Below are 14,874 nucleotides of genomic sequence, written 5' to 3'. Positions count from 1 at the left end.
GAGGTGTCTTGAAATGTTTCTAGAAAGCCCACTAAAATGCCCACTTCTCTGGGTGTCAGCCTTTTTGCTGCTGTCTCATGGCATGAGCTATGGTGCACAGAAATGGGGGTTCTCCTTTTGTTTTCATTTTATCCCCAAATGGCAGCTTTCCTTTCATTGTTTTATCTTCCTATTTCCTAAATAATTCCTCCTATTTTGTCTTCAGCACCCGTTTCTGAAGGCCTGTGTCATTGCAAAAAGAATAGTCTCTCCCCTAACTGTCAAAGCTGTGGATGATTCCACAAAGACACAGTATTATTTAGCTATCAGAATTATGATAGAAAAGATCTTAGTATGTTCCTATACAAAGCATTTGGAAGATGACCTTGTTGTCCTAAAGAACTTGAAAATGGGGCTAGGATACAGACATTGACTGTCTTTCATGGTCATAAGCAGGTTCTTATAGCATTATTCCAAACTCTAGCTGTTTTAATGGTTTTCTGAGGATTGCAAGTCATAGTGTGTTTGACATGCCTATCCATTTCTCTCATCTCCATTCTCAGTTTCTTCCCCACAAAATTTTGAATCGAAGCTTTTATGATGTTGGATAATCACAAAACTTATTTAGCAGAGATTAATTTGACCCTTATAGAAATGAGAGAAGTCCAAAGCCTCTTAGAAATTTTAACCTTGAAATTCTTTTCAATATGTCCCATTTTTAGGTGTGAGCGGCAGGTTTTTGTTTTTTTTTTAGTAAGTAAATGAAAGTCATTTTTACTACAATAAAAATTTAAAACTAGGCCTTTTGACATTGTGTGCTTGATGGTTCTGTCCCTCGGCCTGTGACAAATTTCATTTTTGTTATGAGAACTGTGTAAAGAAGTAAATCCGCCCCAGTTCTGTATGATTTAATTCCATCTGTGTTTGTCATCTCTGATTGGAAGATTTCTTACTTCCAGACCTTGTTTAATATGGAGGAAAAACAATTGAATTGTCTCATAAGTCTGCCAATAAACTGTCCAGAAACTTCAGGTGTAATAGTCCCCAATATATTCATTTTATGTTTTGTATAAACACTAACATTTCCCTTTCTGTAGTTGTATGAAAAACAAATATTCTTGGCACAGTAGAGAAATTGTTATAAAACACCAGAGAGGGAAAAAAAATCTGTATTTTTTAACTGAGAACAGCCAATACCCCACGTAAATGACTATATTGGGATTTAAATTGCATATTAAATCACAGAGTTGTTCATACCCTAGATTAATTCATATAAGAAAATACTGGTCATTCCTCATAAGCATAGCTGTTGATATGTGTCCAATTATTTGCTTTTGAAAATTATAATTATGTAAAATTACATTTTTTTTTCCAGGAGAAAAAAAAAAATCAAACACAGAGAAACAACTAAGTTATCCTTTTCTGTTTTTTTTTTTTGTTTTTTTTTTAACCACTTTTGGGTTTTCCCTTGCAGAAACCACAGAAATATTCCTTTAGAATAAAATAGTATATTTGTATTTGATGGGTGAGTTACTCTTTTTCTTTATAATTTTCTTGAAATAATTTAAAATATTTTTTTTCTGTTTGACCATATTGGTATGACCAACAGATGGTATATAACAAAGAAAGCAGTTTTCATAAAATAAATTATTTGGTATTTACTCAGTCCAGTAAACATATTGTTTCATTACAGTCTTTTTGGTTGTTTTCTTTCTTGTATCAAAAGACTTGTTCCCATTTTTAGTTAATTTATTAACTTATATTCAAAACCCCGAAAGCTAGAAATATCAGGTATATTATATATATTTCATTTCAGGCAAACTTTTTTGAGATTTACAAAGCTTGCATCCATTCAGTTTATTCAATTTTGAAATTGTAGAATTAGGATAAAGAATATATCCAATTTTAAGAATATTTACATATTTAATTTGGGAATGTGGGGCTAAAGGGTATTTTCCTTAGATTTTAGAGCTATCTTTACAACTATACCTTCAATTCCATATAAACTTTCTATCAAACTGCCCTTGTAGCATTACTAATTTTGTAAAATAGAACTTTTCTAAAAAGTCCAAAGTAAAATGAATTTTTGCTAATGAATCCCAGTTTTCTGTTAAATTCAGAATTTAATTTTCCATGTTGGAAAGGTTCCCTATGGTACTGAGTTGAAATTTTAGGAAAGAATTAAGCAAGAATACCCCCAATTCTTCTTGTCCATCATCATCATATGTTACTATCATTGAAAAAATATAAGAGGTATTGTTTCAGAACGGAAGATCCAAGGTTTTGGATGCTAGTTTTTTTACTTACTGGTTGTATAGCTTGTAAATTATTTAACCTCCCTGTGCCTCAGTTTTTCTCACAAAGTGGAATAATAGTAATTTATCATTTATGCCTGGCTTTCAAATGTTAAGTAAAGATATATGTACCCCTATATTCATTGCAGCTTTATTCACCATAGCCAAGATACGGAAACAACCTAATTGTCTTTCAACGAACAATTAAAGCTGTGATCCATATATACAGTGGAGTATATATAAAAGTAGAATGTGTTACCACTCAGCCATATAAAAGTAGAATGTGTTACCTTTTAAACAGAAGAAAATTATCCATTGCTACTCAGTGGAAAGCGGCAGGGAGGTGGGGAGGGGAGTACAGTAAGTAGAAATTGCGAAATAACAGCAGAAAGTAGAAATTGTAAGTAGAAATTGCGAAATAACAGCAGAAATAAGCTCTAAATTACAATGAATGTAAACATCTTAAATTTAACTGAAGACAGATTCTCACCCTTATTTTCCCATCTTTATTTACCCTCCCTTCTCTGCATAGAGACATTAGTGTTTGAGGAAGTAAGAGCACGGAGGAAATGCTGTGTGCCTGGAGCCGTGGCAGCCCGCTGGTGAGAGGCCTCAGTGAAGCAGCGCAGCGTCAGAGCGAGTGAGGCAGTGAGTGGCTGGGATGGTTAGGAGACTGATCACATTGTGCAAATAAGTTAAATGATTGAGAAATAAGTATACATATATTGAGCATAATGGGAGCCAGATTTCTCCCTGTTTGAGAAAGGATTTATGAACGTGGAAAGGGAGAAGGCTAGGAAGAACCCTGAGATGTTGAGTTGAAATTGGGAGAGTTGGTTTGACCTCATAGGTTTAGACAGATAGATATAGTTGTATATAGTGATAAGAGTGTCTATATATATCAAAGGGTAAGTGACCATCTGACTGACCGGCTGGTAGGTATGACATGCACTGACCACCGGGGGGCAAATGCTCAATGCAGGAGCTGCCGAGCTGCAGTGACTTGGCAACGATGGTTCTTGGGTGACACACCCGAGAACCAGAGAAGAGGGAGCCCGATTCCCGGTGGGGCCGTGCGATCCCACCTTTGGCCGTGGGCACTGCCAGCCCCGAATCTGTTTACTGCCCACTGTGTGTGTGTGTTCCACACCCCGTGTGACAGCAGCTTCGCAGAGTGCCCTCTCCCACTTGGGCCCCTCCGGGGATGTTGGAGAGCCAGTTTTGGCCTGTTCCCTCAGGCCAAGCTGAGGGACCCCACCTGCCGGAGGGATCCCGCTCACTCTGCTGCTGTGCCACCCCAGTTGCAGCCAGCTGGGGAGGGATCATGGGGAGGTTGAATCCAGGGCATGTACGGCCCATCTTGCGCAGACCCGTCTCCCCCAGTCCTGCCCCACCTGCCACCATCTAATTAATATCCTTTCAATGTGCGCAAATCTGGGCACCAGGTCACTAGTGTGTATATGTATTTTATGGATTGATTGATTGATTCTATCCACTGACATGGTATAGAAACAGTTTTACCTTGGTAGCAATGAGCCATACCAAGAGCTCTTGCATGAGGGCTCAATGACTAATTCTAAGACGGGGGAAAGAAAAGATAATCCTGGAATACCTTTTGAGTATGTAAATGCTTAAAAAAAAAAAAAAAAATAGGGCCATGTCAGAAGGAAATAGGAGGCAGACAGAAAAGGCTTCCATTGGTTAAATCTAGGACAATTTGTGTATCAGAGTACAACCTAATGAATAAAATAGGAATTCATGGGTTGATTTTGATATAAATGAGTAAAAAATTTAAAAGACTGGATAAATTAAAAAAATCTAACAAGGGTAAAAGTGATGCAAAACATTATTAGACAAATATTAAGAAATATCTGGGTTAGCAATATTCATAGTATTGGATAAAAAGGATTTAATGCAAAAAAAAGTGGATTACATACTGATAGAATTAATAAAAAAATATAAATATGGATATTACTATACTTCATAAACAGCCTGAAAACTAACAATTTTTGGTAAAAGGGAGGATGGATAACCCTTAGAATAAAAAGGGAAATGAGAAAGCACCTACAATGGACTAATGAATGATAAAATTATTATGTCTGAATTTGGAAACATAGCTGAAACAGAACCGAGAGGGAAAAATTAGATTTAAAATCATGTTTCCTTTTCATGAAATCATTTTCAGGGAACAAAGATTATGAATGAATAAAGCAATCATTCAATTCAATAATTTAACCCTTTGCACTCCGCTGTCCCCTCTCAGGGGACATCGGAATTCTAGCATATCACTCGGATGTCCCCTCTCAGGGGACATTGCAGTTTATTAGTGATTACGGGGAATTGAGTTAATTCAACGCACGTTTCCGCCGCAAAGTAGCGTTGAGTAGCTAGAAGCCAATAAGAATGAACATCAGGGGGAAAAAGAAAATAATAATAAAATCAGAAAAAATGGAAAAGAAACTATCATCTATAGCCTTTATTATGTTGAGGTACTTTCCTTCTATACCATTTTATTGAGTGTTTTTATCATAAATGGATGTGGTATCTTTTCAAAAGCTTTTTTTTTTTTTTGCATCTGTTGATATGATCATAGAAGTTTTATTTTGTTAATGTGGTATGTCACATTGATTTGTGGATGATGAATCATCTTTGTATCCTTGGAATGAATCCCACTTGATCATGATTTATGACCCTTTTAATATATTGATTTGTCTTGTTAGTATTTTATTTAGGATTTTTGCATCTTGTTCATCAGAGATATTGGCCTGTAACTTTTCTTTTTGTATCGTATTGCTTGGTATTAGTATCTGGGTAATGTTGGCCTTCTAAAATGAGTTGGGAAATATTCCTCCTCTTGAATATTTTTAGAAGAGGTTGAGGAAGGGTGGTAAAATTCACCAGCGTTTTGGGGGAAGTTTTGATTACTATTTTTATTTCCTTACTATAGTGATTGGTCTACTTAGGTTTTACAGTTTCTTATGATTCAGCCTAGAAAGTTCGTATGCTTCTAAGAATTTGTCCATTTCTTCTAGGTTATCAAATTTGGTGCTATATAGACTTTCATAGTATTCTTGTATATTCCTTTAGATTTCTGTGTTGTCGTAACTTCTCATTCTTTTATTTGATTTTATTTCATTAGTCTAGCCAGACATGTGTCAAATTTGTTTATTGTTTATCTTTTCATAGGACCAGCTCTTGGTTAATTTTTTTCTATTGCCTTTTTAATCTCTATTTCATTTATTTCTACTTTAATATTTATTATTTCTTTCCTTCTGTCTGCTATTTTAGGAAACAGAGATTTAGAAAGTTCAGAAACTTGACCCAACTGAAAAACAGTAAGAAATGGTGGACCTTGAAAATGACTTCAGTTTTTCTCACTGTGCAGAATATAGTCAAACACTGCTACAATGAAATATTTTACCTTTGTTCTCCCTGGGTGATCTACAATAATAATCTGCTTCATGTTGATATTTACTGCTGTGTTGCCAACAATTACCTGAAAGAGAAGTTGGGGTGCTTCACTGGGCTGGAAAAAGTTTAGCTAAATCAGAAAGCAGGTCTACTTAAGCAAATTTATCCTATATCTCTAAAAGGCTAAGTTGACTCGCATATGCGCGATACATATAAAGCTCTTGCTGGTGCCAATCACATGTGTGTGTTTCAATCTGTCATTGTCAATATAAATTTGGTTGATACTTCTATTATAGAAAAAGGGCGAATAGCAATATTAAAATATTTTTTCTAATTAATTTTCTTTTTTTAAAAAAATATATATTTTATTGATTTTTTACAGAGAGGAAGGGAGAGGGATAGAGAGTTAGAAACATCGATGAGAGAGAATCATCGATTAGCTGCCTCTTGCACATCCCCTACTGGGGATGTGCCCGCAACATCTGGAATTGAACCCGGGACCTTTCAGTCCGCAGGCCGACGCTCTATCCACTGAGCCAAACCGGTTTCGGCTAATTAATTTCCTTCCAACGTGCATGAATCCATGCACTGGGACACTAGTTTACAGACAGTCCTTGGGTTACGTTGGAGATCCGTTCCTATGGCGCAACGTAACTCGATTTTCTCTGTAAGTCGGAACCCACCTACATAAGCACCTGTGTCACTCACATGGAGCCCATACACAGCAGTAATGAAGTGAAACAGTAAAAAAATTGTAAAAGAAAGATAATAGTTCCTAACCTTTACTTGGGTTAAATAAATAATAAAAAACATAAAGCACATAGGTACATATATCGAAATGACAACTATTTTTTTTTAATACTGTAAATGGGAAATGGCGATGTAACTACAAAACAATGTACCGTATTTTCCGGCGTATAAGACGACCTTTGAAACGAAAAAAGTCATCCGAAAATCGAGGGTCGTCTTATACGCCGAGTATATCCCGAAAATAGGCAAATATAGGCCTAAACCTAGGTTTTAACTGTAAAATTAGGGATAGTCTTATTCACCCGGTCATTTTATACGCCGGAAAATACGGTAAGTGGAGTCTGACGTAACTCGAGGACTGTCTGTACATATAAACTTTCCTCTTAATACTACTTTTGCTGTGTCCCAAAACTTTTGGTATGTTATATTTTCATTTGTCTCTGTGTATCTATAGTTAGTTGTTCAGTAGCATCTTTAATCTCCACATAAGCAGGCATACCAGTTAATAATGCGGATATTTTTCACTAGATGGATTTACACATATGTTGATACATGTGTGATTTGATATGTATGCTATTTTGTTGTATTGACAGCAAGCTTCAAAACTTCATATGTAAAATTTGCTGAAGGTATTAACATCATAGATATTTTTACACTTAAAAATGTTAAATTTTGCCGAAACCAATTTGGCTCAGTGGTAGAGCGTCGGTCTGCGGACTGAAGGGTCCCTGGTTCGATCCGGTCAAGGGCATGTACATTGGTTGTGGGCACATCCCCGGTGGGGGGTGTGCAGGAGGCAGCTGGTCAATGTTTCTCTCATCGACGTTTCTAGCTCTCTATCCCTCTTCCTTCCTCTCTGTAGAAAATCAATAAAATATATATATTTTTAAAAATGTTAAATTTTATGCCCCCAAAAAACAAGCATTTGTGGGAAGTTTTAATTCATTACTTACTTTGAAGAAAAAGTTATACTTTGGGAAGCTTATGGTGAACATGCTCCATCTCAAGATACTTGTGAACACTGGTTAAATGCTTTAAAAGTGATGATTTCGATGTGAAAGATTAAGAATGGTCAACCGAAAAAGTTTGAAGACCAACAGTTACAAGCATTATGTGTATTCTGTCCTTTTAGGAGGGCATGTTGTAGAATATCAACTAAGACTATTTGGTCTAATGTGCCATTTAATACTATTTCCTTATTGACTTTTTGTCAGGGTAATCTCTCATTGCTGTCAATGGGGTATTAAGGTCCTCTGCTAGAATTGTAGATTTGTCTGTTTTTGTTTTTTTTTGTTTTTTTAGGTCTGCTGGTTCTAAAATTCTATGTATTTTGGTGTTCTCATCAGGTTGTGTTCAAATATACATTTGTTATGTCTTCTTGATGAGTTGTCCCCTTTAACATTATAAAATAGCCATTTTTGTCTCAACTTTTTTATCTTGAAATATTTTGTTCGATATAAAGTACTGCCACACCTACTTTTCTGTGGATGCCATTTGCTTGAAGTCTCATCTTCCATCCCTTCACTTTGTCTTTCTAGTGGTCTCTCACAGGCAACATTATAGTAGGGATTTGTGCTTCAATCTGTCCCACTATTCTATGCCTTTTGATTGGTGTTTTGTTCATTTACATTTAGGGAATTATTTATGTAATTACTATAGATAATTTATATTTTCTTGCTACTTTTGTATCTCTTCCCTTGTGATTCTGTCTGCTATTTTAATTTGGTGGTTTTCTATGTTTTTTCTCTCCATTTCCTCTTTATGCTTGGAATCTCAGCTCTGGATATTTGTTTTGTGGTTAGCATTCGCTTTATGTAAATGTTTCATACACATGGTAGTCCTTGTTCTTCTGATTCAGTCTTATCTTCATTCACCTATACCCACTCAAGTCACTTTTCACTCCACTTTTATGACTTTGTGGTCACAAATTCTCCCTTTTTATGATATTACCACATTGCAGTAGCATTTCTTCACTGCCCCCCCCCCCAATTAATCTTTGTTGTAACTGTTTAATATCATATTCTGAAGTAGATTTATAGTTTCCTTTCTGTTAGTCATCTTACTCAGTTTTGTATACCTTCGTCTTTTTGTTTCCAATAAAAGAGCTACTTTCAGCCAAAACCGGTTTGGCTCAGTGGATAGAGCATCAGCCTGCGGACTGAAGGGTCCCAGGTTCGATTCCATTCAAGGGCATGTACATTGGTTGCGGGCACATCCCGGGTAGGGGGTGTGCAGGAGAAAGCCGATGGATGTTTCTCTCTCATCGATGTTTCCGGCTCTCTATTCCTCTCCCTTCCTCTCTGTAAAAAATCAATAATAGTTAATATATATATATATGTATCTTTTTTTAAGAGCTACTTTCAACAATCCTTGTAATTCAGGTCTAATGGTGATAAATTCTCAGCTTTTGTCTGGGAAAGCCTTCTTTCTCCATATCCGTAGACTAACTTGCTAGATATATTACCCTAGTTGATGGTTCTTTCAATATTTAGAATATTTCCTTCCATTATTCCTGTCTTATGTTCTATTATGAAATCTGATCATCTAATGGAGTTTCCTTTGTAGGTTAGTCTTTTTTTCTTCCTGGCTTCCTTGGGAATTCTTTGTCATTGATTTTTGAGTTTAAATAAAATGTGTCACGGAGAAGGTCTTTTTGCATTGATACAATTAGGTGTTATGTTCACTTCCTCTATTATAAAGTCCAGTTCTTTCCTTGGGGTTTGGAATGGTTCTCTTCAATTATTTTGAGTAGGCTCTCTGTTCCTTTTTCTTCTGGTATACCTGTTATCCGTATATTGTTCTTTCTAATGTTGGATAGTTTTCAGAGAACTTTTTGTTTCTTTGTTAATCCTCACCCAAGGATATTTCTTCATTGATTGTTAGAGTGGAAGAGAGAGAGGGAGGTGAACAAACATTGACGTGACAGACACACATTGTTGCCTCTTGCACATGCCCCCGCTAGGGCGGAGATCAAACCTGCAACCTAAGCGTGTGCCCTTGACTGGGAATCAAACCTGAGACCCTTCAGCGCATGGGCTAATGCTCTAACCGGACACAGGCCAGGACATGAGTTCTTTCCTTTCAAACTCTCAGTTCGCTTCTCCCTACTGGGTCATTTCTAGATTGCCATTTTTGAGCTGTTTCTCTCTTCCATTTGATCTGCTTTATTTTCATTGCTCTTTAATGCATTCCTCAACTCATTTATTGAGTTCTTCAGCTCCAAAATTTGTTTGGTTCTTTTTATAGTTCCAGTCTCTTTAGTCACTTAGCTCATTGAACTGCCTTTCTTTCTTGTATATCATTGAAATTTCTTGATAGTTGCAATCTTGAATTCTGATATCTAAATCACCATCTTCCATGACTTTGAGTTTGGTTTCTGGACATTTAATTTTGTGTGCTCCCAAGTTACCTTGCTTGGTCATGTTATTTGATGCATTGCTCCTATATCTGTGCATTTGAGGTAGTGAACTTTGTTGACTGTTTTGCTTTCAACAATTCAGCATGTTTATTTTCCACTAGATGGTGGTATAGCACAAGTTTTTGTTTTCTTACCTGCAGTATTTGAGCCTCTATAATCATAATAGAGTAGCAGTTCTTTTGTTAAGAAAAATGCCATATACCTACAAAAGTTAAGGGCCACCCCTAGGGATATGGTGGATGGTAGACAACTGATTTTATGAGCTCCCAGAATCCCCTACTTTTCACTAATGGCTGCTGTCACTGCTGGGTGTTTATTTTTGGGGGGGAGAGGGTATTGAGAGGGAAGGGTGTTTCAACTGCCTCTACTGGGCTGTGCTGGGATGTGTGGGGCAGTAGAGGCAGGTTTGGAATTTCACGGTTCTACCCCCTGCCTGCAGTGGCTGTCAGTACTGCCATGCTGTGTAGGGCAGCATAATCCTGAGGCATCATTGTCAACCCCAGTAATGTGTTTGGGCCCAGGGAGACCGGTGACAGAAGCGAGCCTAGACCCGTAATCTTTGTATTTTTATTCTTTATTTTTTGTTAATCCTCACCCAAGGAAATTTTTCCATTTAACTTGGCAAAGAATAAAGAGAAACATTGTTGAGAGAGAAACACATCAATCGGTTGCCTCCTGCATGCACCCTGAGCAGAGCCCAGGCGCTGAGGAGCCTGCAACCAATGTACGTGCCCTTGACTGGAATCAAACCCGGGACTCTTTGGGACTGCAGGCCAACCTTCCTATCCACTGAACCAAACTGGTAGGTTTAGACCCATAATCTTAACATGAGTTTTTAAAAAAATATATTTTTATTTCTTTCATAACAATCCAAAGGCCATCTGGTAGGGCAGCTCTCTTCCAGATGGTGGTTCAGGAAGAAGGTCCCCCGAGTGCGCCTCTGCTCTGGCCAGCAGATAGAGGGAGGGAGTGGGCGTCACAGAAAACTTTTAAGGGCCAGGGCTAAAGATGGAATTCTCTGATGGAAATGTGGATGAGCTGTGTCCTGGGAAAGGACCTTGGTTTGGTGAACAGTTGATCTCTTCACCCAACTTCAGGGGCCTCTCCCTGCAGTGGTTCAGAAGACCTGGGCGTCTGGGTACTTTACCTTCTACCAAACCCAACTGGCTATTTACCTTCTACCAAACCCAACTGGCTATTTCCCCCTAGTCCAGGACTTGGTATGGCTTCACAAATTACAGGAGGACTTAATAAAAGTTCAGTTAAATATTCAAAAGTCAAAACCTGTGTGTGGGTTCCAGGTATTAGTGTGGTTTAAAACGTGCTCAGGCGATTCTAATGGACAGTCAGCACAGGACCCACAGCTATTGTTGCCAGAATGTGATTAGCTTAGAAGTGAGAAGGGGTGAGGGAGGGTTAGGGTTAGACTAGGGAAAATTTGAATCTGCCCTGAGAATTGGATGGAAAACTGTCTAAGACCTATCCTTTGCATGAGAGGTAACTACCCTTCAATGTCAATACCCTTCAGTGTCAAGCCTCTTTCCAGCAGGAGGCACAACAGTAGACAGGCACAGCTCTAATGCTGGAAATATTGGAAACTAGGTAGCCACCACCAACCCCACCCCCAAACCGAAGGGTAATAGTTGGAAGGGGTTATAATCATGGTCTGGGCATAACGGAAGGACGTACAGGCCCCTTAAACCAACCCACACAGATTCCACCAAAGTCAAGGGCCTCGTCTATGCTCCTGAAACTTTTCCAGGGACCGGTGACCCAACTGCATGCACCTTCTTTCCATCCTGTTTTCAGAGAGTAACTCTCAATGTATGTGATCCCCTCCTCAGCTCCTTCCACTTATCAGATGGGCCAAAGGGAAGTTGTAAGGACAAAGATCAGCCTCTCCCCAAGCAGGAAGGCCAAGGCTGCAGCCTTCCAACCCTAGGAGTTTTCTTTGAGTTTGCTTCCTGGTAAGTTTCCTCTATGTGCGCAGTACCTAGTGGGATTCCAGAAATGCAAGGATGCCTTATGTTTGGGGTTCCTTAGCAACAGGCCCTGCAGTAAGGGGGAGCTGTGGGTATTGAATGAAGGACAGGAAACCGCCCTCCCTAAAAGCCAGGGCAGCTGGCCAGCAGGGGCCAGGAGGGATGTACTCCTCCACCAGTCAGGCAGCTGTACAGGCACAACCCCAGCCCCATTGGCCACAGTGTTGATGCCAGTCCCATGACTTCCCCGCTGGAGGCCATCACCTCTCAGGGATGCACCAGTGGCTGGACCTACGGTACAGGTCAGTGATAGAGCACAGTTGCAGTCAGTGGGCACAGGTACAATTAAATAGCATGTTTAATCATCTCACAACAGACAGTAGTATAAACTATAAGCTTCTCTTTAAAAAGTCCCCCACCCCCCAAAGCTCCCATTCCTCAATACCCAGACATCATAGGAAGTCTCTCTTCCAAGGAGCTTAAAGTCTTTCCAAGTCAGGGTTGCGTTGTGAGTGACCACCCACACACACACACACACACACACACACACACACGACACAAAGAACACAGTAGGACAATCGCACACATGCGCTTTCATGCCGTAACATTCCAGTCAGCTGTGGCTCTGCTCTCGGCCAGCTCTGGTCAGGAGATGGGGAGGCGGTCTGTGTCCAGCCTCACTGCTCTGACACAATAGCCAGCTCTCCCTTACCCTTAGGCCAGACACCATGTCTGCACCACCAGCCCAGCATCTGTGGTGAGGAGAAGGGGTGCTACATCCTCTGGATCCAGTGATCCCAAAGAAGAGAAGACTTGGGGCGGGCTCTGGTAGACTGGTAGTGCTTGGTTCTGGACCCAGGCGTGGGGGCACAGCCAGCCCTCACTGTGCAGGTGCTCTGGGCGTGCAACACTGCCAACGGGGAGCTGGCTGGGTCCACCCTCAGAGCAGGGGAGGGGTTCGCAAAAACGGAGGCCCTGAGGTGAGGATATGCGGGGGAAAGGAGGTAAGAGGTGAGGGGACTACCAGATGGTTAAAGAGGAAACCTCTTCATTCACAGCTTTGTTCAGGTTCCTGGAGAATGTCTCTGGATCCAGGTATCAGCAGCTCTGGTTGTGGATGATATGGAGGGAGTTGACCAGCGAATGCTGGCACAACAGCTGCCCACTGAAATGGGAGGTTTGAGAACCAGCCTGGCAATGCTCTGGACCCAGCACTGCCAACCTCGACCCTGAGGAGACAGACCCGGGGGCTGGCTATAAGAGCTCCTCCCGCGGGCTCCTGGCCTTCAGTGGGGTCTGTCCGTTGGGCACGGAGCCATTCTGACCGTGCAGGAGTTTGCCCCTCTCTCTGTCTGGCCACGTGAAGATGGCATCATCGCTGTCCAGCTCCGACTCAGAATGCATCAGGCTGCTGCTCAGCATCGGGCCTTTCTGTTTGATGCCTGCAAGGGAGATAAGGGACTTCTGCATCAGGAGCACCAACCTTCCCAGCTGAGCCACACCCTCCTCCCAGCCTGAAGAGCCGGGGACAGGGAGTCCTGGTCCCCTCTCCCTGCTGGGAGGGGCAGATGGGAAGAGGGGCTTCCTGAGCCTTCCCAGTGCTGGCCAGCTGGAACAGCCCTACAGGGAAGTCAGAGTAAATGAGACAGACAGTTCCAATGCTGTAGGCCAGGCTGGCTAAGGTGGGTGCCTGCAAGGGAGGGATCACCCTGCTGGTTGCCCCACAGATTGGCCCTGATCGCTGGCATCTGAGCACAAACTTTGTGCACTGGGCCTCCGGTGCAGCCATAAGAATGAACTATTGCTCTAATAATATGGGTGAATGTGATAAATAGAATGTTGAGTGAAAGGAGCCAAATACACTGATTTCACTTATATAAAACTCCCAAAAAATTAGAAGTAAGGGGAGGGGGGGGGACAGTGGCTGGGGAGAGAAGCACAAAGGAGGCACTCCTGGGGGGCTGATTACATGTGCCTGTTCAGTTGTGAAAACCCATTAAATTTTATAACTTACTTGTTAGAACTACAAAATGCCATTTTTTTAGAAGCTAAGTAGTAATTTCACATGGTTCGACCTAATATACTTCAATAAAATGTTTGTTTTTTAAAAATTGATAGAACAGCATAACAAAATTCAAAAGAACAGCTGTTAAATGTGAATCCCATCTCTGGAGGGGGCCTGCCCCATGCTCCACCTGGCAGCCTTTGTCACCCCTCACCCAGGCTTACCCTGGCTCCCAGCAAACACTTCGATACAACATGTCTTCCTCCACAACAGCCCCCACTAACTCCCTTCTTCAAGCTGAACTTCAAGTCCATACTTCGTACAATACAGTCTCGAATCCCATTCCCTCATCCTACTAGTGACCCTGCTCTAGGCTGCCCCGCTAATCCACAGAGCCCAAAACAAGAGCCAGGGCTTGTGGCATGGTCAGCCATCCCAAATCCAAGGGCATTCTCACCACCCCCTTAGTTAGACGCTGCCCTTAAGAGAAGGGCCTGCTGAGCCTCGCCGAGTCTCAGTGTAGTTACCGTATTTTCCGGCGTATAAGACGACCCCCTAATTTTACAGTTAAAACATAGGTTTATGCCTATATTCGCTGTATAAGACTACCCCCCACTTCCGAGGCAACACCAGTTCTTTTTTTAATAGACCGCCTCTCTGACTCTGGCCAATCTGAGCAGGCTTTTTACTAGAACACAGTGGTCGTCTTACATAGATGCGATTGGTCATGGCTCTTCCTCACTACCCTCCCCTTTCACAAGAAGCCTGCCATACTGCAATCCATCTTCCCATTTTGCCTTTTCAACCCAGCACTTAGTGTGGCCAGCCAGCTTTTCCTCCCTTCCTCAGAAGAGGTGTTGTAGTTCCATTTAGACTCCTCTCTCCTTCTTGCCCTCCCCCCTTCTCCTCAGGAACCGCACCTGTACCATCTACATCTCGTGAACCCCATCCGAGAAAACTGCCTTCGAAGCCCTGTCCTGCTGCTTCTCCACTTTTCAGCTCAGCTTCCACGAGGACTTTCAAATAGCTAGGGCC

The 14,874-nt window shown here is 40.9% G+C and overlaps 2 protein-coding genes and 1 long non-coding RNA gene across 23 annotated transcripts in view; 1 reads left to right on the top strand and 2 right to left on the bottom strand.

Moving 5' to 3' along the window:
* The window catches only part of ZMYM4 (zinc finger MYM-type containing 4), a 119,134-nt gene extending 118,126 nt beyond the window's left edge, over positions 1-1,008 (top strand). For all 15 annotated transcript variants that reach the window (XM_084871963.1, XM_084871974.1, XM_084871967.1 and 12 more), the window contains one exon: positions 1-1,008. This exon is cut by the window's left edge and continues 971 nt beyond it. The gene's annotated coding sequence lies outside the window, so the exon portion shown is untranslated.
* LOC311616544 lies at positions 715-6,046 on the bottom strand. The gene is made up of 2 exons (XR_014793911.1): positions 4,683-6,046; positions 715-4,517 (listed from the first exon to the last, which is right to left on the bottom strand). It is a non-coding gene; the product is annotated as an uncharacterized lncRNA (long non-coding RNA).
* Positions 6,047-10,179: 4,133 nt separating this feature from the next.
* KIAA0319L (KIAA0319 like) overlaps positions 10,180-14,874 on the bottom strand; it is a 99,020-nt gene continuing 94,325 nt past the window's right edge. For all 7 annotated transcript variants that reach the window (XM_084872001.1, XM_084871998.1, XM_084872002.1 and 4 more), the window contains exon 21: positions 10,180-13,276. In XM_084872001.1, the coding sequence (XP_084728127.1) occupies positions 13,089-13,276 (188 nt within the window). In that variant the 3' untranslated portion in view covers positions 10,180-13,088. The remainder of the gene's footprint in view (positions 13,277-14,874) is intronic.

This window comes from Pipistrellus hanaki, assembly GCF_964339955.1.
Source record: "Pipistrellus hanaki genome assembly, chromosome: 2".
NCBI classification, from domain to species: Eukaryota; Metazoa; Chordata; class Mammalia; order Chiroptera; family Vespertilionidae; genus Pipistrellus; species Pipistrellus hanaki.
The sequence above is the reverse complement of the archived record's forward strand: the minus strand, read 5'-3'. Positions and strand labels throughout refer to the sequence as shown.